Source organism: Nuphar pumila, chromosome 15 (assembly GCF_984573655.1).
Source record: "Nuphar pumila chromosome 15, dmNupPumi1.hap1.1, whole genome shotgun sequence".
NCBI classification, from domain to species: domain Eukaryota; kingdom Viridiplantae; phylum Streptophyta; class Magnoliopsida; order Nymphaeales; family Nymphaeaceae; genus Nuphar; species Nuphar pumila.
The window spans coordinates 38,620,591-38,646,024 of NC_143263.1; the positions used below are offsets into that span (position 1 = coordinate 38,620,591).

General features: G+C 38.4%; 1 protein-coding gene across 2 annotated transcripts in view; it reads left to right on the forward strand.

The window, feature by feature from the left end:
* LUG (transcriptional corepressor LEUNIG) overlaps positions 1 to 25,434 on the forward strand; it is a 74,137-nt gene that overhangs the window by 23,646 nt on the left and 25,057 nt on the right. For both annotated transcript variants that reach the window (XM_089990028.1, XM_089990027.1), the window contains exon 9: positions 4,719 to 5,033. In XM_089990028.1, coding sequence (XP_089846154.1) covers positions 4,719 to 5,033 — 315 coding nt within the window. The remainder of the gene's footprint in view (positions 1 to 4,718; positions 5,034 to 25,434) is intronic.

Here is a 25,434-nt window from a genome sequence, read left to right on the forward strand (position 1 = left end):
TTGAGTCCACCAAATCGACCCTCCATCATGGAGAAATTCCCACTATTGTGGAAACTATTGAAGAATTAACAATGGAGGAAAATCGTCTTCGGAAAAGCACCCCTAAAGCTGACGATGATTTCATCCTAGCAATATCTAGGCCTGGGAATCATACTCGTACTTACCGACCACCTCAGTTTGGAAGACAAAATGGTGAGTTTGACAAGAGGAAAGTTATTTGCCACTACTGTCATGAGCCAGGCATGCCCCAATGCCCTAAACTAAAAAGGAGGGATGAAAAAAGGGTTGCTACCGTTGACGTTGAGCCAAAAGATCAAGATGTGCCTATTTTCATGGCTCAACTGATGGAGATCCTCCAACCTCTTCTCAAAGGGGTATCATCTTCAACTGATGCCTCAACTGGAGCGGCAATTGCTTTTGTTTCCGGTCCAGGTAATTTTCCTTGGCTTTTAGATTCTGATGCTTTATTTCATATGACCCCAAATGACAAATGCTTATTCGAATGTCTTAAAAACAACTTAAGTATATCAAAAGTTTTCACAGCAGATGGAACATCTCTTGAAATAAAAGGAATAGACTGTTTTGAAAATCATCAATGTTTTTGTATTCTCAATGTTAGATATATACCAAAATTAAATTTGAATCTTCTATCTGTTTCACAAATTTTTGATTATGGATGTAATATATCCTTCTCTTCTGATGGTTGCTGGGTACAAGATCGCCAGTCAGGGAAGCTGATTGGGGAAGGCCATAGAGAAGGAGGACTATATTATATGGACTTTTTGTAATTACCAAAGAATGTTTTTTGTCTAAATGTTCAGAAATTGAAGATAGAATTATGGCACAAAAGACTTGGCCATCGTCATATGTCTAAAATCCAATTCTTTCGAAGTTTGGAAAAAATTTGTAAATCTGAAAATTTTGCTTGTACAAACTGCATTCTTGGTAAAATGAAAAGATTACCCTTTTCTAGTAGAACCTTTGACTTAGTGCATTCGGATGTTTGGGTACCCGCACCAGTTATTTCTAAAGGCGGTTACACGTATTATGTCATCTTCGTTGATGATTTTTCTAGACACTTGGATTTATTTTATTAAGCATACATTCGAGGTTTTTGTTCATTTTCAAATATTTCATAAGATGATTATTAATGAATTTCAAAGTAATATCGCCATTTTTCGCACCGATTCAGGGGGAGAATTTATGTCCGAAGAATTTAAAAATTATCTTAATCTACATGGCATTACTCATCAACGATCATGCCCCCACACACCTCAACAAAATGGTCTTGCTGAACCCAAGCGCCGCCACATTATGGAAACCATTAGGACTTTGCTAATTGCAAGTCAAGTTCCAAGAGGGTTTTTGGCTGAAGCAGTCCTAACTGTCACCTATCTCATCAATAAAATGCCATCATCTTCGTTGAAAAATATTTTTTCAATTGAGAAACTTTATGATTTAACACCAGACTACTCTAGGTTGAGAGTTTTTGGTTGCAAATATTTTGTATTTACGGACAAAAATGATAAATTTTCCCGTTGGGCAATCTCATGTGCTTTTTTTGGAATGCCTAGAATAAAAAAGGTTACAGGTGCTATGATATTCAAAATGGCAAATTATATGTATCAAGAAATGTATCTTTTCTAGCAAAAGAGAATGCTTTTAAGAGTGAAAAACCTAAAGATATTACTGAATATTCCTTTCTACTTAATTTAACCTTAAAATTTGGTGAAGAGGATTTCGAATGCAACTTTGACAATGATCAAAGCCCCTTTATTCTTGACACTGATAGCAGAGACCAAACCAGTAGGGATGTTGAATTGCAGTATACAAGACGAAGAGTTGGAGAACTGCATCCTCCATGTGCGTTAGAAAGGTTCTCCGAAGATCCTCCTCGACGGACTTCTAGAATTTCTAGACCTCCCGACAAATTTGTTTCTTATAACTCCTTTTCACCATCATATAGGGCTGCCTTAGCATTAATCCAATCCTACGTTGAACCTTCCTCCTACTCTTCAACCAAAAATCATAAAGAATGGGTCGAAGCTATGAAAGTAGAATTGGTTGCTTTAGAAAAGGCCAAGACGTGGTCCATTCAAGATCTTCCTCTTGGAAAGAAACCTATAGGGTGTAGATGAGTTTATAAAGTCAAAACCAAAAGTGATGGGACCCTAGAAAGATATAAAGCACGACTTGTAGCCAAAGGTTATAATCAAAAGTATGACATCGACTACGAAGAAACTTTCGCTTCTGTAGCCCGTATGACTACTGTCAGAACCCTAATCGCCTTGGCCTCTGTTAAAAGGTGACATATTTTTTAAATGGATGTCAAAAACGCTTTCTTAAATGGGAGGTTTGCTGAAGAAGTATACATGGATCCTCCACCTGGTATTTGTATTCCCACGGGTAAAAACCCTTCGTCTTGAGAAGACTCTCTATGGTTTCAAACAAGCACCAAAAGCCTGGTATGACATGTTTAGTCATGTTGTGACAGATATTGGATTTCATTCTTGTTTAACTGACAGTGCTTTGTTTGTTAAGAAATTTGATGCAGGTATCATCATTCTTGTCCTCTATGTGGACGATATGATCATCACTAGTGATGACAAACAGAGAGTGATAGATATCAAAACTCTTCTTAAAACTCATTTTGAAATGTTTGATCTAGGATTTTTAAGATATTTTTTAGGAATAGAAGTTGCTTATTCTCCTCGAGAATATCTGATCTCTCAATCTAAATTTGCTTCTGATATTGTTTCTAGGTCTGACATTATATATGAAAAGACGGTGGACACCTCTGAAGTAGTTAATGTTAAAATGAAAATTGGTGATGGAGAGCGTCTCAATGATCCTACCCCCTTCAAACTACTTGTTGGAGCACTCTCCCGTCTTTCCATCACTAGGCCAGACATTGCGCATGCCGTATATACAACTAGTCAGTTTCTGCATGCTCCCACCTCTGTTCACATGAGAGCAGTTCTACGTATTATTAGATATTTAAAGAATTCACTTTCACGAGGACTCTTCTTGTCTACTTCATCATCATTAGATTTAATTGCTTATACTGATGCTGACTGGGGAGGTGATCCTAATAATATGCACTCAACCACTTGCTTCTGTGTGTTTTTAGGTGAATCTCTCATATTGTGGAGGTGCAAGAAGCAGTTGAAGGTTTCTCTATCTTCCACTGAGGCCGAATATCGAGCCATGGCAACCATTACAATGAAGGTCGTATGGCTCCGTCGTCTACTTGCAGACATGAGAGCTGCAACAAGAGTGTAATCTACATTGCAAGCAACCGGACGTTCCACGAACATACCAAACACATTGAAATGAATTGTCACTATGTCAGAGAGGAGTACTTGAATGGAACCATTGATCTACCATATGTTACGTCAGAATATCAGTTAGCAGATTTCTTCACCAAGCCTCTTGCAGCCCCCCGATTTCTCTTTCTCTTAAACAAACTTTCGCTCATTGTAACGTAAGTTTGAGGGGGAGTGTTAGAATGTAAAATATTTTTGTATTTTTTATTTTGTATTTTGTATTTTGTATTTTTTTTTTTTAGTATTTTAACTATCTAGTTCAAATAGAACTAGATAGTTAGAGTTTTGGTCAAGTTTCGGTTGAAACTTGACTAAACTCTAGCCGTTGGACTTAGCTCCAACGGCTAGAGGGAGAGCTCCTTATGAGCTCTCCCCTCCTCTCTATTATAAATAGGGGTACATCCCCCATTGTAACTCACTTGTAGAAAATGCTTTTTAAGCATTTCACATTTTAATAAAAATTCTTTTTTTATTTGTGTTTTCCATTTTTACCCTTTTACGGGTCTTGTGTGAAGTGTCTTTCTAGACACTTGTTTGCTTGGTTCAATTGCTTTGGTGGAACTCCACCACTTTCTTACATTTGTGACAGTATAAAATTGCCTAAAGGTACCTTTTAAGATATGCAACACCTTTTGGCAGTTTTGTGCATGTAACATGTCTATTTGTCTAACACAGCACTCAGCAATGTCGTGAGTCTACTGAAGAACAAAATGCACATAGCTGGCTCTAGTGTTGTGTCTGGTTAAGAGGTGGATTGTTGGTAAGAATGGAAACTCATTTAATTAGGGTTCCTAGAAATCTGGGGTATAATGATTGCATGGTAATTTGGTATCAAGTAGAGATTTTCTTTTGTTTTTCTGCTCTAAGTGCGAGCCAATTCTTACCAGCTAACTGGAACTTGAACAATCGTAGGTTAGGTCTGACAAAGAGCTATGTGAATGGATCATGTTTTTTACAACATAGAAACATTATTTTTTTGAGTCATGAATTGTGAGCATTGCGGGCCGTTGATTTTTCACTTTGTCCCCCAAACCCACTTACACGTCATAATCACATGATCTAAAACATGTTTCCTACTAAGAAAACCTTGTAGATCACATTTGTTCGTCTGTTATGCCAATTTTTTTACTCATTAAGATTTTTGATGAACCAAAAATTGTTCCTATCATGCTTTAAAATGTCAAATAGAAGTGCCTGGCTTCATTTTTTCTTTTTGGGATGAAAGAACTTGACTTTGACTTAATGTGAACTTTTACGTTGGTTGTAGTTTAAGCTTGTTAGTTGCAATGTTATTTATGATGACAAGTTTAAGATTTTTCTATCTTCCAAAATTTCCAAGTTTAGTGCTTTATATCTTCTATTTCCAAATTGCTTACTCTATTGTATGAATAGGGCCTTGATCAGCTTCGACCAAACCTTCTGCAACCACAGAAGCCATTTATACAGTCATCTCAACAATATCAGCTTCAGATGCTGACTCCCCAGCATCAGCACTTTCTGATGCAAGCTCAGGCACAACAGAATATAACTTCAACTTCGGCAGCTGATATTGATAGCAGAAGACTGCGAATGCTTCTGAACAACAGGAATATACCTATCGGAAAGGATGGTCAGTCAAATTCTGTTGGTGATGTGGTTCAGGGTGTTGGATCTCCAATGCAAGCTGCATCTCCCTTGCAACGGGGAGATACAGATATCTTGATTAAGGTGCACCTCTCTCTCTCATTAGTTAATATGCAATCTGTTTTATAGTTTTGGATCTTCCTACATCAATCTTTTACTCTTCATATTTTTCTTTATGTAGATTTTGTTTCTTTCCCTAATGTTTATCCAACATCAAGTAATTTTTAGAATTTTTTCTATCTTGATGATAGGTAATCTATAATATACACTCAAAGCACTATGGATATCTTTTCTTTCCTAAGTATCGTCTTATATAACTTCATCTTTTAAGTTGTCATGAAGTTGCCATATTGTGTAAGTTGAGTTCTCTGCACATTTGTCAGATCACCTGGTGAATCCTATGCTTCTGAACCCATTTATTTTCAACATCTTATAAAACATCTTTTGTGACTTTTACCCTACTGCTTGTGAAGGTGATATTCATTATCATTTATGAAATTTTCACTTTGATCTTCAGAAGTTTGTTTCTTTGTTATTACTGCTTAAAGAGTGCTAGCCATTCATGCTGAAGGTTCTCCTGTTAAGTCTTCTGTGTTAGATAATTATTCATTTAGGCTACAATAAAAATCCAGCTGGAACAGAATTAAATTCGAGTTCATTCAATTCAATGATTTTTGTTCTATTCCTTAACGAACGATAAATGTGGATGATTATATTGAAGGATCTTCTTTCCAGTATGTGATAAGCTATGTCACACGGACTCGGCTAGGGGGTCGATGCACCTGCGTCGACACGCCCCGACATGGGTGCAGCTTCGGACACGGGGTGGACACGGTCAACCAAGTGTCGGACTCGGTCAACGCACTGGGGCCGAGTCCATCCACATTTTGGACTCGGTCAACTTTGACCGAGTCTATTTTTGTCCATTGTTAGGGCAAAAAGCTAAAGAAAAAATGTTTTTTTTAATATATTTAAAAATATATATATGTATATATATATATATATATATATATATATATATATATATATATATATATATATATATATATATATATATATATATATATATATATATATATATATATATATATATATATATATATATATATATATATAGCCGTGTCCCCTAATGGGCACAACTTTGACCGAGTCTTATTATTGTTATATATATATATATATATATATATATTTTTAAAAATATATATACATATATATATAGCCGAGTCCCCGTGTCCAAATTTTTTGAAATTGCGCCGCACCTGTGTCGTACCCGCACCCGCACCCATGTGACAGCTGATAAGTCCTCTTCTAATCTTCTTAACAATTACGATGAAGGAGCCCTCCCTTTTTTTCTTTTACCATCATGAAGCATAGGTTCTGATGAACTTCAGCTTCAGGTACATGTGTAGCTGCATATATTTGTTTACTTGTACCAATCTGTCTTAGTTGAATAACTAAAAGAGTCCATGTTTATATGTGGCAGTCATCACTCAACATATAAACATGAAGAAATATGATTTTTTAGAAATGTGCTCCATAGATCAAGATGTACCGGTTGAAAAGAAAAAGTGATTCTCTTACTGTATTTAATAGAAGGCATCATGTAACTTGTAGCCTTCAACAATTTGTGCTCAATTGTGAGTTGGGACTTGACATGGACAAGCATAACTGGCAAAAGACCTTGACTGCAAAGACTATTAATAAATTCCCTATCACAGCAACCTAGTTGAGGATACTAGGTCAGTCACAATATGATTTGGTCAACTGGTATTAGAAATGAAGCAGGCTAAGAAGCAAAAAATGATGCTGAAGTGATCCAGCCTCCTTCAACGGTTACATGTTTTGCCTTGCTCCTGGAAAGAACTTTAACTGAAACATATGATCCCACAGATTTATGAATAAGCTATGAAAACGAGATGAAATTAAGTCTGGTTCTTGAATGTAAAGGTATTAGAAAGGCTTAAGAAACCATAAGATGTGTCAACATAAGCCTTTTCTGTGTGGGTTATAGCATGAGTGTTGACATTTCCATTTATGATTTTCCTTTTACTTAAACAAGGGATCAATTTTAGAATATAAATCTACAACTCTTGTCAATTGATTCACAGCATCTAAGTGTATCTTTAAGCATTTGCTGGTTGTATATGTAAGAACGTGCAGCAGTTTGTTCCATAACTCCTATGCAATAGAAGAAGATGAGAAGACACAGAAAAGGGGCTGAAAACACACAATTCCCAATATGTGAATTCGTGGGGTATGGCTCTATATATTTCCAAACTGTTACATCATGTTTCAATTACAAAATTACCCTTATATGAAGAACATACAATAAAATACAAATAGGTGTAATAACAGAACAAAAAAAAATACAAATATAAACAATTACAAATACAATTGGATATCCAACTAAGAAACCCAATCCAAACCTAAATCACGTCTCAATAGCCTCCCTCAAGTTGTACATGGTCTTTACCATTGACAACTTGGACTTCAAAAACCAAAATCTTTGCTTAGTCAGCCCTTTTGTGAAAAGATCTGGCACTTGATTCTTAATACCAACAAACTTGGCTTCAAGCTCACCATCTTCAATCTTGCTCCTTATAAAGTGCTTATCAATCTCTATGTGTTTTGTCTTACCGTGATAAATTGGATTCAATGGAATTTTTATGGCATGCCAATTCTGATGCAGTAGTTGCCATGACTCGGTATTCTGCCTCAATACTCGATCGGGCTATCGCTTTTTGCTTGTGACTAGACCAAAAGACAAGATTATTTCCAACAAAAATACTATAGCCTGAATCAACCTCCTTTCATCCGGATCTCCTGCCCAATCAACATCTGAAAATGCCATAATCGTAAGAATGTCCTCTACCTGAGATCCCTTGTAGAACAATCCATCGCCTAATATTCCTTTCAAATATCGTAAGATTCTTTTTACAACTTCCGTATGGCTGGATCTTGGTTGATGCATAAACTGAAAAAGTTGATTTACTACATATGTCACATCTAGCCGAGTAAATATAAGGTACTACAAAATCGCCACTATACCTCGATACTTTATGGGATCCTCCTTGTGGGACCTACATGTCGTAAATCACCATTAGTCATATTAAGATGCTGATGTATTAGAACATGAGTCAACAAGGGTTTACAATCACTCATACCTGTTTTGTGCAAGAGGTCAAGTGTATATTTATATTGAGTCAACACCATCCCATCTTTCCTTCTATCTACTTCAACACCCAAGAAGTACTTTAGTGGACCAAGATCTTTCATTTTGAAACGTTTGCTCAACACTTCTTTGATCTCCTTGATGTGACCTTTTGAACTACCTATGACTATGATATCATATATGTAGATAAGCAAAAGAGTCATGTATCCCTTGCCTTTACAAATAAATAAAGAGTGATTAAGAGATCTATAGAATCCATGTTTCTGAATCTCCAATAAAAAGCTCTCGAACAAAGAGCGTGAAGCCTGCTTCAGCTCATATATGGCTCTTCAATCTGTACACATTGATTCAGATCACTTTCACTGTAGTCGGGAGGTTGCTTTATATAGACTTTCTCCTTTAGATCTCCATGGAAGAATGCATTTTTCACATAAAGTTGATTCAACACCCAACCGTGATAAACAACCACAGATAAAATAATGTAGATGGTTCCCATTTTCACTACTGGGCTAAAAGTCTTCTCGTAGTCCATGATATATTTCTGCGTAAAGCCCTTGGTCACCATTCATGCTTTGCATCTCTCTATGCTTCCATGTAGCTTATATTTGATTTTGTAAACCCCTTTTTGATCTTACAATAGTCTTATGAGTGGGTCTCTTCACTACTTCCCATGTTTGACACTCATGGAAAGCTTTCATCTTTTTATTCATTGCTTCAATCCACCTTTTATTTTGGACTGCCCGAATGTAAGAAACGGGTTCATCTTGTTTTTCAATTTGCATAAGAAACGCTTGATGGTCCATGCTCAAACTCTCGTAGTTGACCCATCTCTCTTTAGGATGCTTGACTCTAGCCGATCTCTTTAACTTTGGCACATTTGGGGCTGATTCATGATATCTGGCCATGTCATCTGCATCGTCTTCATCATGTAATTGTTGTACTTGTTCTCTGTTAGCCTTTGCATTTCTATTTCTTCGAGTATACACCATTCCTTCTTTGTATCTGCCTTATTGCTCCCTTGAAGGCATGTTTGTAGTTGTTTAAGTCATGGTTTTAAAACTCGCCGAGTCAACTCGTTGACTCGGCTCGGCTCGGCCCTCCAACGAGTCAACCCGGCAAGGCAAACTCGGTCTGACAAGACTCGGCCTTGACTCGGGCCTGACTCGGCCTGACTTGGGCGAGTTCTGGGATGTTTGAAATTTGATTTTTTATTTGAGTTAAACAAACATGGGACGAAGTACTGTTGTTACAGACAGAACATATGTTTTGTCTGTTATGTTCTAAGGGTTTGTCCAATCTTGGACAAGCAATCAGACATACCCTTAGGGTCTCTTGTGAGTGTGTCCTTAGTGGTCCTTGTGTTGGCTGATTTGGTGGACTGATGTGCTCATTGGATTTGTGGTATGTGTGCTCTTGGATCTTCCCTGTGTGTGTGTTAACTTCGTAACAGGTACTAAGTATCACTATCATAGCATAATCAACTATAATATTCATCATGTATTATCAGAAGCATAAAATTAAGGAACTAAGTATATGTTGGAAACTGGTAATTGGCCTTGTGGTAGCCAGTAGCTAGAAGTCACTCAAGAGAGGATTCGTAACGTTTTCATAAATTTCTACCAATAAGACAAATGTCAACAGAGCTTCACATAAGTTCTTGATTGCTTGACAATGCACAGAACCATCAAAATACAAAAATCCCGCTAATTCATAAGAAACAACATTAGGAGCCAGTGTTCATAGGGAAAAGAGTTTTAGCTCTGTTTGGGAGTGAACAACCAGGATTTTATATGCTGCATCTCTTTCGAGAATTTTTGTCATGCCACTTAATTTCATATTTTTCAACTGTCACCATAGTTATTCTTCAACTTACTCCATAGTCTTTTGTCTAAAAAAGAAATTTGAAGGCCATTTAGCAAGATATCCTAGAGTTTTTTGCTACAGCATTAGTTGTTTTTAATGACCTTTGTTCATTTGTCAAAGATGTACATTTATATATGGTTACATGGACAACAAAAAGGACACATGGCATGCCATTGTTGTTCAATTTTTCATTAAGAATACTGTATAAGGGGGCATGACACAACGGTAACTGGTAAGTTGGGAATATTCCTGTGAGATAGTCTGGCAGAGATCAGCCTATGCATTTTTCAATGCTACTGCTCTCTATGAATGGTTTAACTAGAAAATGACAAACCCAGGAAGTAATACAAGCAAAAACCAAGTAATTTAGTTGATGCCAATTGTTATCAGTTCAAAAGCAACCTAAGAAAGAGTCACGTCTCTCTCCCAGTTTCAGTGATTACATGCCTTTACACAACCCAAGGATCTCTTGTTTACTGAAAAACATGGTTTGAGACAAATTATAAATCGTTTTTCTTTTAAAATCAAAAGTTAACAAAACCCGGTCCGAGTCACCGAGTTGACCCGCCGAGTCACGAGTCAATAAAGAACGAGTTGAGTCCCGAGTCACGGGTTTTAAAACCTTGGTTTAAGTTCCACCAACATCCAAATCTTGGACCTGCTGCCCATGATTTTTTGAGGTCTCGTGAGTAGAGAACAACTCACTCAACCATGGATGATAATAATATGCACTTGTCTTTCTTTGATCTGTACTAGAGTCATACTCAAATTAAGTCTCATCAAATATAACATTCCTAGAAATATGGATGCACTTATTTTTAATGTCATAACATCTAAACCCCTTTTAATCATCAATATAGCCAACAAATTTACAACCGTAAGCACATGCTTGAAATGTATTTCTCAACGTTTTGTCCACGTGAACGTAACTGTTGAGATTAAGAGGTTTTAACCTTCAAGTTTATTTGATATTGTTGAGAATAGGGGGTTTTAAGTTAAGTCTTTTTATATTAGAGGCTATTTGAAATTATGTTTTCATAATGGGCTTAGATGTAATTATTCTTTTTAGCCTCTCTCTATTTAACATAGAGAGAAGCCCTAATAAAAAAGAGAACGTGTTTTATCTGTGAAGCCGTCTCTCTCCCTCTCTCTTCTCTCTTTCTCTCTATCTCTCTCTATCTAGGGGGTTCGGTGCCTCTTTCTACATGGTATCAAAGCCATCGATCGTGGGAGCGTGATTGATCGTGATTCGTGATCAAACTATTGTGGGAGCGTGATCGAAAAGCTTTTGTTAATAAGGTCAGCTAGTTAGTTTTCTGTGTAAGATCTGATGACAGATCTGGAGATCTGTCATCAGATCTAAGAAAGCAGGATGCGTGACCCCCTGCAGTTTGGGAATTTTTTTTTGTTGCCGAGTTATCAGATCTAAGAATGCAGGATGCGTGACCCCCTGCAGTTTGGAATTTTTTTTTCCTGTTGCTGAGTTTTTATCCCTGCCGTGATTTCCTGCCCTGAATTCCTTGTTGTGATTCCCTGCCGTGATTCTTGCTGTGTTTTATTGGTGTGATTCCCTTGCTGTGATTCCCTGCCGTGATGCCGTGATTTCCTGCATTGTTGCTGAGTTCTTTTATTATCGTGGTTTCTGTGATTATATGGCTGGGAGTAGCTGTCGTGAAGTTCTCTTTTTTTTTGCGTGCTCAAGTTATCTTTGGTTGGGAATCTGAATGGTGAGTTCATCTCAGATTCTATTTGAAGATGAATATCAGCAGCCGTGATTCCTTGCTGTGTCGTGATCTCTTTGGCTGGAACGTGTGTGCTGTGAAAGCAACATGTTAATATAATTTTTTTTGGAAGCAGCAGGCGTGATCCCCTGCAGTGTGGGAAAATAGTTTGTTTGTGGGAATTTTTTTGTCGAGGGATTCTGTGTTGAGTACTGCTACTGGTTGTCGTAGTGGCTGATGCGTGAGGGTAAGACACGCTATTCCCTGTGTCGCTTGAAGCCTGCCCAGATTTCATCTCTGGTGTGGAAAACTGTGTAGTCGTGCAAAACTGACGTGTGATAGTCTGAAAACCAGACACATCTTTATCGTGTTGGATGTGTGATCTTGATTTGCAACCTATAGCCATCCGGGGTTGAGGTGGAAGGTTTTGGTCAAGGTTCTTTAGAACTATTTTTGAAGTTTGGATCTGAATAGTCGAAGGTCGTGTTTCTCAGATTTCATTGGTGAAGTCAAAACTTGATATAGTCGGGTTCGTAGTTGATTGTGGGTGTGCGCGTGTGGCTGCTCCTGCATTTTGTGAATCAAGCCAATTAGTTTATATTATGGCTCAAGTGGTTAAATCAGATGCAGATTTCTCCAATGATTATGTAACTCTTAGCAGGACTGAATATGACGGGCTCCTTGCTTTACGATCATCCACTTCGAAGTCTTCTGCTGCGGAGGTTGTGTGCTCGACAGGTGATGGCCTATCTGGTCAAGGTGATAGGTGGATCATTGATTCTGGAGCCTCTGGTCACTTGTGCGAAAATTCGAGTAATTTTTTGAGTTTAAAACCTGTGACTGGTCAAAAAGGGGTACGACTTGCTGATGGTAGCTCTTCCCTAATTGTAGGGTAAGGAAACATGTCTATTACCCCTACTCTTCAATTGTCGCATGTTCTTCATGCTCCTTCATTTCCACAAACTTTATTATCCGTCAGTCGACTGACAAAAGATTTGAATTGTAGAGTGATTTTTGATCCTATGGGATGCACCTTTCAGGACTTGCTGACGGGGAGAAGGATTGGTGGCGGCTATGAGGAAGGTGGTCTGTATTACCTACACCAACCAGAAGTTTTGGCCTATTCTGCTGTTACATCATCCTCAACTCCTCTATTGTGGCATCATCGTTTGGGTCACCTTCCAGTGACAAAACTTCGTCGTGTCATTTCTCATATACCTCCTTCAGTTTCTTTTCAGTGTGAAACATGTCAATTGGGAAAACATTGTCGAAGCTCCTTCCCCTCTAGTCAGAGTCCGTCAAGTCAAGGATTGTTTGATCTTCTTCATGTCGATGTGTGGGGTCCGAGTAGGATTCCGAATAGGTCTCAGTGTCGTTATTATCTAGTTATGGTTGATGACTTTTCAAGGTTATCGTGGGTGTTCCTGTTAAAAGATCGGTCTCGAGGTCCTGTCATTCTTAAATCTTTAATTGCAGAGATAAAAACTCAATTTGATGTATGTGTTAAAATTGTTCGCACTGATAATGCTCTTGAGTTCAAATCCAAAGACTTACTTCAATTCTATTCTGTTAATGGGATTCAACCTCAATTTACATGCCCCCATACCTCCCAACAAAATGGGGTGGCTGAGAGGAAACATAGACAAATCCTTAATGTTGCTCGGTGCCTTATGATTCAATCCAATATGTCTGCTTCATACTGGGGCGATGCGGTTTTGACAGTCGGTTTTCTTATAAATCGCATGCCTTCAAGCTCTGTAGAAGACCAGATCCCTATTCAAATTCTCCATCCAGAGGCTCCTCTCTTCCCTATCCCCCCTAAAGTTTTTGGATGTGTGTGTTTTGTGCATAAGCTGGGTCCAGATCGAGATAAACTTGCTGCACAGTCTATTAAATGTGTGTTCCTTGGGTATCCTAAGAACCAAAAAGGATATCGTTGCTACGACCCTATATCTCATAAAGAGTATGTTAGTGCGGACGTTACCTTCTTTGAGTCTATTCTTTATTTTTCAAGTACTACTCCCAGACTACAGGAGAGCCTTGGTGATATCCTTCCTCTACCGATTCCTCCCTTTCCGTTAGAGTCGCTTCCTCCTCAGTCCTTGGTTCCAGCGTCGGGTGTATCTCGCTTCTGAAACCCTCCCATAGTATACACTCACAGGGTACCTCCTACCTCCATGCCGCCATCACCTCCTTCTCCTCAGGTAAGTATTTCTGAGCAAACTGTTGTCCCTACATCTGATGCTGATCTTCCCATTGCTCTGCGCAAGGGAAAGAGACAGTGCACTCTTTATCCCATCTCGCAATTTGTATCAGAAGCTAATCTTGGGGCATCTATGAAGAATTTTATTTATGCTCTGTCCTCCTCCTCTGTTCCGCTTCATCACAGTCAAGCTCTAGTCGACTCCAACTGAATGTAGGCTATGCCTGATGAGATGGATGCCCTATGGTCTCGAGGCACTTGGGACTTGGTTGATCCTCTCACAGATGCAAATATTGTAGGCTGCAAATGGGTATATAGCATTAAATATAACTCGGATGGGTCGATTGAACGGTACAAAGCCCGATTGGTTGCAAAAGGATACACTCAGACTTATGGTGTTGACTTCTTTGAAACTTTCTTCCCAGTTGCTCGTCTTGGCACTATTCGTCTCGTTCTTTCTGTTGTTGTGCACCATGGATGGCCCCTGTTTCAGTTGGATGTCAAGAATGCCTTTTTGTATGGGGATTTGCATGAAACTGTCTACATGCAACAACCCCCGGGCTTCGAGGTTCAGGGGGAGTGTCAGAAGGTGTGCAAGTTGAAGAGGGCTATTTATGGCCTGAAGCAGAGTCCGCGGGCATGGTTTCACAAATTATTTGAGGTAATGTCGAGCTTTGGATTTGTCAGGTCATCTTCAGATCACTCCTTGTTTATCATGAAAACCAGTACTGGAATTGTTGTTATGGTGGTATATGTTGATGACATCATATTAACAGGGAGCAGTGCCCAAGATATTTTTGCAACAAAAGATCATCTTCAGAAGCACTTTGTTACTAAAGATCTTGGTCATCTTCGATATTTTCTGGGTATCGAGGTTGCAAGAAACAGAGAGGGCTTAGTGTTGTCTCAAAGAAAGTATGTGTTGGACTTATTAAAAGAGACTGAAATGCTAGGAGTTAAGCCAACCAATATTCCAATGGATCCCAAAACTCACATGTTCGATGAGAAGTCTGACTATGTGGATAGTGCCAGCTTTAGATCCTTGGTGGGTAAGTTGCTATATGTGACTGTTACTAGACCTGACATTTCATTAGCCGTGAGTAAAATCAATCATTTCATGGACAAACCTACAAAAGTTCACTGGGATGCAGCTATGATGGTTCTTCGGTATTTAAAGTCATCTCCTGGTAAAGGTTTGTTGTTTAAACGAAATCCATCTTTGGACGTTGTTGCTTACACTGACGCAGATTATGCAGGATCTGTTGAGGATAGGAAGTCAACATCTGGATTTTGTGTGTTTGTGGGAGGAAATCTTGTTACCTGGAGGAGTAAGAAACAAACCGTTGTAGCCAGGTCGAGTGCTGAATCTGAATACCGAGCAATGACCCAGACTGCAACTGAGATTATGTGGGTAAAATCAGTATTGACCGAGCTTCAGGAGAAAGTATCCCTACCTATGTTGATGATGTGTGACAATAGGGCTGCTGCATATATTGCCAACAACCCCGTGTTTCATGAAAGGACTAAACATATTGAAGTTGACTCTCACTATGTTCGTGACTTGGTTCAAGCTGGGTATATCTGCACCGATCATGTATCTTCCGAAGATCAAGTAGCGGATGTTTTTACCAAAGCCCTGGCGAGACCAAATTTCTCAAAATGTTGTGACAAGCTGAGCATGATTGATATCTATGCTCCAGTTTGAGGGAGAGTGTTGAGATTAAGAGGTTTTAAGCTTTAAGTTTATTTGATATTGTTGAGAATAGGGGGTTTTAAGTTAAGTCTTTTTATATTAGAGGCTATTTGAAATTATGTTTTCATAATGGGCTTAGATGTAATTATTCTTTTTAGCCTCTCTCTATTTAACATAGAGAAAAGCCCTAATAAAAAAGAGAACGTGTTTTATCTGTGCGGCCGTCTCTCCCTCTCTCTCTCTCTTCTCTCTATCTCTCTCTATCTAGGGTTCAATGCCTCTTTCTACAGTAACAAATGCACCTGTATGCTCGCAATGAATCATAATAAGGATGTTTATCGAACAAAGTATAATAATGAGACTTGTGACCCAAAATCCTCATGGATAACATGTTTATGATATGCACGATTGAATGAAAATCTTCTGACTAGAGATAAAAAGGTACACTACTCACATGTATCATTGCCAATGCACTCTCAGCAATATGGCGATGCTTCCTTTTGGCAATGCCATTTTGCTGCGGGTGCGAGGGCAAAACACTCTTCGGTTGATTCCATTACTTTCAAGATAATTTATAAAATATTTCGAAGAGTATTCACCCCCCACTATCACAGTGAAAATTATTATAACTATAGAAAATTGATTTGTGACCAAAGCATGAAACTCCTTGAATGTACCAAAAACTTCATGTTTGAATTTCATAAAGCATATCCAAGTATACCGAGAATAATCATCAATTAAAAAAATGTAATAACAACTACTGGGAGATGAAGCAATGGCTGTTGGTCCTCAAACATCTGAATGCACAATTTCAAAAGGTTTTGAAACCCTTTTATTCCATGAATTAAAAGAGAGAACATGGTTTTTTGATAACTGACAACTAGGACAAATAGAATCAACAAAATCATAGCATAAACTGGACTTAGAAATAAAACTATCGAAAACTAATCTTTCAACATAACTACGACTACAATAGGCAAGTCGATTATGTCGGACATTGCCCTTATTAGACTCAGGCACACTAAAAAACACAGATTAACTCAACAACTTTGAATCTGACTTCAAAACAATGCTGATTGATTTAGATGACGGATCTTCTCTGAAGATGTACATATTACCCATTCATTCTTTTTCCTTCAACTAACATCCTCTTTGTGCGAAGATCCTTGACATAAACAAAGGTGGGAGTGAATACAACACTGGAGTTGGTATCATCAGATAACTTAGGAACAAAAACAAGAAATTTTCAAATATTTAGGACAAAGAAAACATTGGATAAACCAATGGATTTAGAATTCAATAAAGGAATGAAAGCATCCTTAGTGTGCGTGATGGGGTGATGAGACCCATCTCTAGTAATAACTCTATCTTTACTAGAATATGGAATCAACTTAAGAAGCTTACCTCCTTCTCCAATGATATGAATGACAACTCCAAAATATATGTGCCACAAATGCTGCAACAATGATATGAATGTTTTCTTAAGAAGCTTACCTCCTTCTCCAATGATATGAATGACAACTCAAATTGAGTCCTACGAGAGTTGCTAGCAACAAATGCTGCTTATCCCCAAACAACTTGAGGATTCTATCTTGGATCATCCTTATACCAATTGGCTTTGATATGTCTAGGCTTCTTGCAAATATAACAAGTAGGAATGCCTCTTCCTTGATTATTTCCATTGGGAGGTGTGTTAGGCAATGACAATGGACTACGACCTCCCTGGTTTCCTCCACGTCCACGACCTCTACCACCCTGTGGGCTTCTTCCTCTTCCACGAAATACTTCAGTAGCAAGAACCTCATGTGAGTCCGCTGGACCAGTAGAAGACTCTCCAACCACAATGTTTAGAGACATTTCCTAATGAAGCAATTTCCCTTTAAGATCATCAAAAGTAGAAGGTAATTGTGAGTACTGAATGGTCGTAGCAAGAACATGAAACTCGAGTCTTAGACCATTGAGTACTTGATGAATCTTATCTTTCTTTGTAACCCAGGGTTATCAGAGATTCAGAATCACCATAGGACATGGGGAAGTGCGCTTCCCCGAAGTGTGTTTCGGAAGCGCCACGTTAGAAAGCGCAAAAAAAATTGGGAAGTGTGCTTCCCATTTAGGAGAAGCTCATTTTCCTTTTTTTTCCTTTTTTTTATGTTTTCATTTTTATTTTTCTCTTTTTTTGCTTCCCCTTCTCTTCCCTATCTCTTCCTAGGTCGCTTTCAGTTTGCTTCTCTTCTCGCTTCCGAGATGATTCTTGGTTCGCTTCTAAGTCGTCCCACACTTTTCGCTTAAAATTTTGGAAGTGCTTCGCTTCCTGCTTCCGCTTCTCTAATCGCTTCCTGCTCCCGCTTCTCCAACTGACAATTCTATTGTAACCTCATGCTCTACTGAAGCCAGCTGATTTGTGATGAATTTCACCTTATTAAAATATTTCAAAACCGATATCGAACCCTTCTTGAGGCTTTGAAACTCCTTCGAGAACATAACTCTTGACTCATAAATATGAGAGTATGTATGCGCCAATTTTTCCCACAACTCCACGGCAGTGCAGCCATTAGAAATTCCCAAAAGAACCTCTTGGGATAAAGTAGATGTGATGTAAGCAACTAATGTTTGGTTTCTCTTCATCCAAGTCACATAATCTGGATTTCTGACAGCAGTAGTAGACACGACAATCCCTTTGTCATCTTTCTTTTCTTGCATAAGAAACTCTGGTGTGATTAGAATGGTCCCATCGAGATGCCTTGAAAGGTCATGACTATGAATGACATGAATGATTTGACGCTTCCAAGTTAAGAAATTAGAGTGATTTAGCTTCTTGGAAGCAAGCTGGGTGAGGAAATTAGAAAGAATAGATGAAGAGGAGTTTGAATCCATGTCAACAATCAACAATGACCAAAAGATAAAATAGAAGGAAAGGAAGGAGAAAACAAAGACAAAAATGGATAAAACTAGACAGGTCACAGGCAAGCTGAGAAACAGGGCACGCCACAAAAGTTTTGAATTCATGCCTCAAATTTTGATATGTGATAGACAATACTACATAGATTCTCAAAAACCAATTCGTTTGAGCTGATTGCATTTTTTTAAGATCGCAAATACTTGAAATCAATCACAGGTCTGATGTGAATCTGAGAATGAAAACAAATAACTAGTAATGCCCAAAAACAGCAAAGTCAACAACCCAAAAAAAGGAATATATAACGTGAGCCAAGATCAATTTCACGTCAATGGGAGTAACCCAATCTGATCCATATGGATATTAAAACAGATCAGATTATCAAAAGAAACAAGTGCAGGGGGCATTAAAACTAATGAGATTGGAACCAACAGTTTGTGGAAAGATTGATTGGGAATCAAGGAAGACAATAAAATGCCAAAATTTCAATGAGAGAAACCCAATAAGAAAGACAGATTCTCAGGAAGAAAAAGAAGAACAAGAATGAAGGAGAAAAAGAGAGAAGGGAGAACACCTTTCAAGCCCTCCCGATTGTACTCGATGTGGATCCTCGCGCTTTGATACCATGTAAGAATGCACAGCAGTTTGTTCCAGAACTCCTATGCAGTAGAAGAAGATGAGAAGACACAGAGAACGGGCTGAAAGCACATGATTCCCAATGTGGGAAGTTGTGGGGTATGGCTCTATATATTTCCAAGCTGTTACATCATGTTTCAATTACTGAATTACCCCCTGTTTTAACAGCATACAATAAAATACAAATAGGGGTAATAACACAACAAAAAATACAGATATAAACAGTTACAAATACAATTGGATATCCAACTAAGAAACCCAATCCAAATCCAAATCCAAATCCAAATCATATGAAGGGTTTTTAACAGTATGTGTGCCTAGACTTTCCTGTTATTGGTTGGCTTCTGATTGCTGGGTTAAAGGTAATATTTGTTGCTTAGTACTCCTGTAAAAGAGGAGTATAATTTCCATAACAGCAATGTTTTGGCATGCCCTTAATTTTATGCAGCTGGGTTAAATGTGTTATTTGTTTTTCGAAAGGCAAGCTGGGTTTAGGCAGACCCCTACCAGATTATATTGCAAACCAAAATTGCTGTACAGGGGAATCTATACATGCGAAAATTACAAAATTTACATGTATAGCTTACATATTGTTGATGTCGAGGTACAATCTGGAGGCCGGTCCTTCCATTGACGCTCAAGTTCACAATTGGCTATCTTAGCCAACACTCTTGGGATGGAATTGCAGTGCCGTGGGATGAGGCCTACTTTTACCCTCTTGAACTGGTGTAGCAAATTTAGAATTTCAGCAGGAACTGACCTGTCATGTCCCCTGCCTTCAAGTCTAGCATTGATCTGTACCACTAGATCCCCCCTGAGGACTCCACCATTATCTGCTCCTGGTGGTCAACTTTAGCCAAGATAAACTCCCATACCTTCCATTCTCTTTCCTGCATAGTCGCTCTGTGGAAGATACAACCAGCCGTCCGGAAAGCACCTTGAGAATCTTTAATGGTATAGTGGACCTTCCATCCTATGCTAAACAACCCAATGATGTTATTCTTCAACCAATTATTTGGAGGAGGTGGGGTTAAATGTGTTATTAGATACTCCTTGTTTTCTTTAGTGATTGATCTAGTTTGATGTTCAAAGAGCTTGTCTCAATGGAAAAAGGTTCTATCCCCTCTCTTGGGAACGGTTTGCTTTAATGTAGTTCTGTGGTACCTGCTAGTTTAACAAGATACTATATGTAACACCCCGATCAAGGACCTCGTGAGTCTGAGTTCGGTTGGTATTACTTTCCAGAGGAAAAACATGCAGAGTTTATACAGAGAAAACATGGCTAATTTTTTTTTTATTCTTTTTTCAATAACTCACTTTCTTTTATGTTGTTCATCATTCATAGCAAAAGAAATAATCAAGTACGTAAAGGTCCAATGACAAGAAAATATAAACACTACCAAGTGCTCTGCTGAAGTAGGAGTAATCAATCACGTCCTGCCTGTGCTATTGTGCTTGGAACCTACAGTTGTAATTATACAGAAGAAGAGTCTATGAATAATTATAAGCAAATAAAAACTTCAACTTACAATTGTAGTAGACTCTAAGTCCTTAGTCTGAGTTTAGTTTTCGACACACCACACAAGTTTGTATGTTTTAATTATCTCCCTTTAATTCTCTTAAACACTTTGTCATACCAAACTAGCACTAGGTCGGCTATACTGGTCATAGCCGTCTATGGGTGTAGCAACTCGCGTAGAAGACCCTAATTCTATATGTTGACAATGAACCATACACTCCTGGTGATCCCCGGATCACCAGGCATTGCAGTGAAATAAAAGGAAGACCCCACCAGTAGCTTGCCGGGAGGTCAGGCTCAATTTCAATCTCGGCATGGTTCATGCTACATCCTAACCATGATGGTTTTCAACCATCTATAGTTGTCTAGAGTCCCAAACTCTATGTAAGTATAACCTTAAGTCATATATTAAGATCATCATATTGAACTACATTCTCAAGCTCATATTTCACGTTTCTCTCACGAGTGATATCGTAAAATGATCATGACGAATCTCACTTTTCAATCTCAGAATGATATTAGGGTTCACACTTATCTCATACTAAGCACGCAACAATGTAAAGTCTCCACATCGTTAAATCACCGACGGCCCACTCTCCATGGTAGTTGTACTCTGGCCGCGAACTAGGTAGCCCTTACCATAGGTCACCACTTCTGGGATTTAAGGGGTTATGCATGCTAATCTCAATATAAACATTCACATGACATATATAGAATAAATAGACTCAATTCTAATCACAATCTCATAATGATTCATGTTATTTGCAAATTATAACACAGATATACTATCACATAAATAATCTCTTTCTATTATGCATGATATATCATGACCAGAGTTACCGAAGGCTTCTTAGGTAGGTGGGAAGCTCGCTTCCCGGAAACTCACTTCGGAAGCACGATACTCTTCGCTTCCGAAACTTTATGGGAAGCTCGATTCCCCCATACTTCTTCTATTCTTCTCATAGACATGGTCTATGCATACTATATACTTCTCACATTTCTTTTCATCTTTTTCATGTATTTTCTCTCACGCTTTCACTCACTTTCCATGTACTTTTTTAAATTGGTAACCATCATTGTTAGATTTTAACAAAAATTTAACTCTTTTACTGAAAAATCATCAAATATAAGAATGATCAATTTTATTGTAGTTTTTATTTCTTTCTTGTTTGATTCCATATTGCTTCATTTTTTATTCATATTTCGCTTTTAAATTGAAACTTCGCTTCTCGCTTCATATAAATTTTAAAATGCCTCGCTTCTCGCTTCCTAGTTTGGCAACCTTGATCATGACCGACTTGTGTATGTAATTATTTCATTGCAATACTTTCATGCATGGTCATTTTATGCATATAATGCTCACATTCAATATCTATCTTTCTAATCATGCTCATTCACAACATCAACAATAACATGTAACGCAAAAAGGTTTATTCACAACTAAAATTACTTATATCCCTTACCTCGAATACAAATACTGGTTTCTGATCGAAATAGAGTCTCAAGAAACTCTAATAGTAGGATCTAATCATTATACAAACATATTCGTATTAATACACATTACCTCTTATATTTTAACAAAATTATCAAAATACCCCTCCCGAGTTGGTTCGTTAAACCTCGATTTTTATGTCCTTGATTTGACCAAAACCAGAGGACAAGTAGATTGTCCTCTACGATACGAGTCAAACACACCAAACCTTACTCAATTTCGAGTTCAGAGTACAAAGTTATGCCCATTTTACCTAAACGGGTCTTGGGTACACACAAAAGGTACTTTGGTCATTTTAACAATTATCTCAAAATTTGAAAATTATTCAAAATCTTGATCCAGATCCATTTTTGATCTAGATTCAAAACTCTATGACTGGATCTAGACCCATTTTTTATTTGGATCCAGAACTAGTCTATCTAGTTATGAGTTGGATCTGGATCTAGCTCTAATATGGATCCAGAACTATTGGATTGGATCTAGACCCAATTCTGATTAGGATTCAGAACTGATCCATTCAGTTGGATCCAGATCCAGTTCTGATCTAGATCCAATATTGATTCGAACCAAATTCAGTTATGTTTTGAATCCAGAACAGTCAGACTGGATCCAGACCCAAACCTCTCTAGATCCAGTTCTATTTGGGCCGCTCTAGATTGACTGGATTTAGAATCAGTCAGATCCAGATCAGACCAGATCCAGACTGAGAACTGAGACACAACCAGACCAATTCGGTTTGATTTAGTCGGTTTGAACTGGTTCAGTTCGATCTGAATTGGTTTGGTTTTAAGCCGTTTCGAGTTGAACTGGTTTGTTTCAAGCTGACTTGATCTGAACCGGTTTGACACGATTTTTTTTTTAAACTCACCTAGTTCGGTCTAGGTGCCACCCAGACTGACCCAGTCTGTCCCTCTTAAAACTGTAGAAGATGAACCGAGCCCTAGATAGAGAGAGAAAAGAGAGAGAGGGAGAGAGGGAGAGAGAGAGAGAGAGATGGCTGCACAAGAAAAAGAGAACTCGTTAAGTTATTAGGGCCTCTCTTTATGTTAAATAGAGAGAGGCTTAAAAGCATAATTACAATCAAGCCCCATTATAAAAGCAAAAATACAAATAGCATCTTAATATAAAAGAACTTTACTTAAAACCACCTATTCTCAACACTCCCCTTCAAGCTGGAGCATAGATATCAATCATGCTCAGCTTGTCACAACATTTTGAGAAATTTGGTCTAGCAAGAGGTTTTGTAAACATATCTGCAACTTCGTCTTCCGACTTTAGATATTTTGTAGTGATATGACCAGCTTGAACCATATCCCTTACATAGTGGCAATCAACCTCAATGTGCTTTGTTCTCTCATGAAATACAGGATTGTTCGCTATATATGTTGCAGCTTTGTTATCGCACATCATGGTCATGAGAGTGGAAACCTTCACCTGAAGATCAAGAAGAACAGTACGAACCCACATCAATTCAGCAGCTGTTTGGGCCATAGCCCGATATTCTGATTCTGCACTCGACCTAGAAACCACATTTTGTTTCTTACTTCTCCAAGAGATCAAGTTGTCTCCCAGGAACACACAGAATCCTGTGGTAGATTTTCTATCCACTACAGATCCTGCATAGTCAGCATCAGAATAGGCCACTATCTCCAGAGTTCCACCTTTCCTGAACAATAACCCCTTTCCAGGAGAAGATTTTAGATATCTGAGAATCATAATAGCTGCATCCCAGTGTACCTCAGTTGGTTTGTCCATAAACTGACTAACTTTACTTACTGCTAAAGCAATATCCGGCTTGGTCACAGTTATTACATACAGTAGTTTCCCTACTAGGGAGCGATAGCTTTTGCTATCAACCAGTTTTGACCCTTCTTCAAACAATTGAACTTTATGGTCCATGGGAATATTTGCTGGTTTAGCTCCCAACATTCCTGTTTCCTTTAATAAGTCAAGAACATACTTCCGTTGAAACAAAACCATCCCTTCACGGCTCCTGGCAACTTCTATACCCAGAAAATACTTCAGTGAACCAAGGTCTTTTGTAACAAAGTGTTTTTGAAGATGAGCCTTTGTGGCATCAATAGCTTTCACATCATCTCTTGTAAGAATGATGTCATCCACATATACCACCATAACAACTATGCCAAAGCTAGTTTTCTTTATAAATAGTGTATGATCTGCTGCTGACCTATTAAAGCCAAAACGTGGCATCACTTCAAACAACTTTTGAAACCATGCACGAGGACTTTGTTTCAAACCATAAATCGCCTTTTTCAGTCTACACACCTTCTGACACTCCCCCTCAACCTCGAATCCTGGAGGTTGTTGCATGTAAACGGTCTCAGATAAGTCCCCATATAGAAATGCATTTTTCACATCTAATTGGTACAAGCTCCAACCATGCTGAACAGCTACTGAGAGAACAAGATGAATGATACCCATCCGTGCAACAGGAGAAAAAGTTTCAAAGAAATCAATACCATATGTCTGAGTATACCCTTTGGCTACTAATCTGGCCTTGTACCTTTCAATTGAACCATCAGATTTGTACTTTATAGTATATACCCATTTACATCCAACAATGTCAGCATCTGCTAGGGAGTCAACTAGATCCCATGTATGCTGAGATATTAAAGCATCTATTTCTTCTTGCATAGCCAGCTTCCAGCGAGTATCAAGTTCTGCCTGCTGATAGTTCAGAGGAATAGTTTCAGCAGATAAAGCTGAAATAAAAGATTTCATCTGACTTCCAATTCTGGCATCGGAGACAAAATGAGATATGGGATATAAGGTACATTGTTGTGTCCCCTTGCGTAGAGCAATCGACCTGTTATCATCATCATGAAGATCACTCTTATCAGTAGAACTTACCTCAGGGGAAGAAGACGATGAAGGCACTTGCGGAGGTGGATCTCTACGCACATATACCAATGGAGGATTATGAAATCTGGAAGAGGATGAAGTTTGGTTCGGGAATGAGGGCACGGATTTCAAAGAAAAAGGAGGTATAGGTAATGGACAAGACTCAGCTGGATCAACTTGCAGCGGGGAACCGATACTAGAGTAATATGGAGTGGATTCCAAGAAAGATACATCCGCACTGACATACTCTCGGCGAGAAGTAGGATCATAACATCAATATCCCTTTTGATTTTTGGGATAACCTATAAATATGCATTTTTGTAGCTTGAGCAACTAATTTATCACGGTCAGGGCCAAGTTTGTGTATAAAACAAACACATCCAAATACTTTGGGCGAGAGGGAGAAGAGGGGGTCAGCAAGAGTAGGT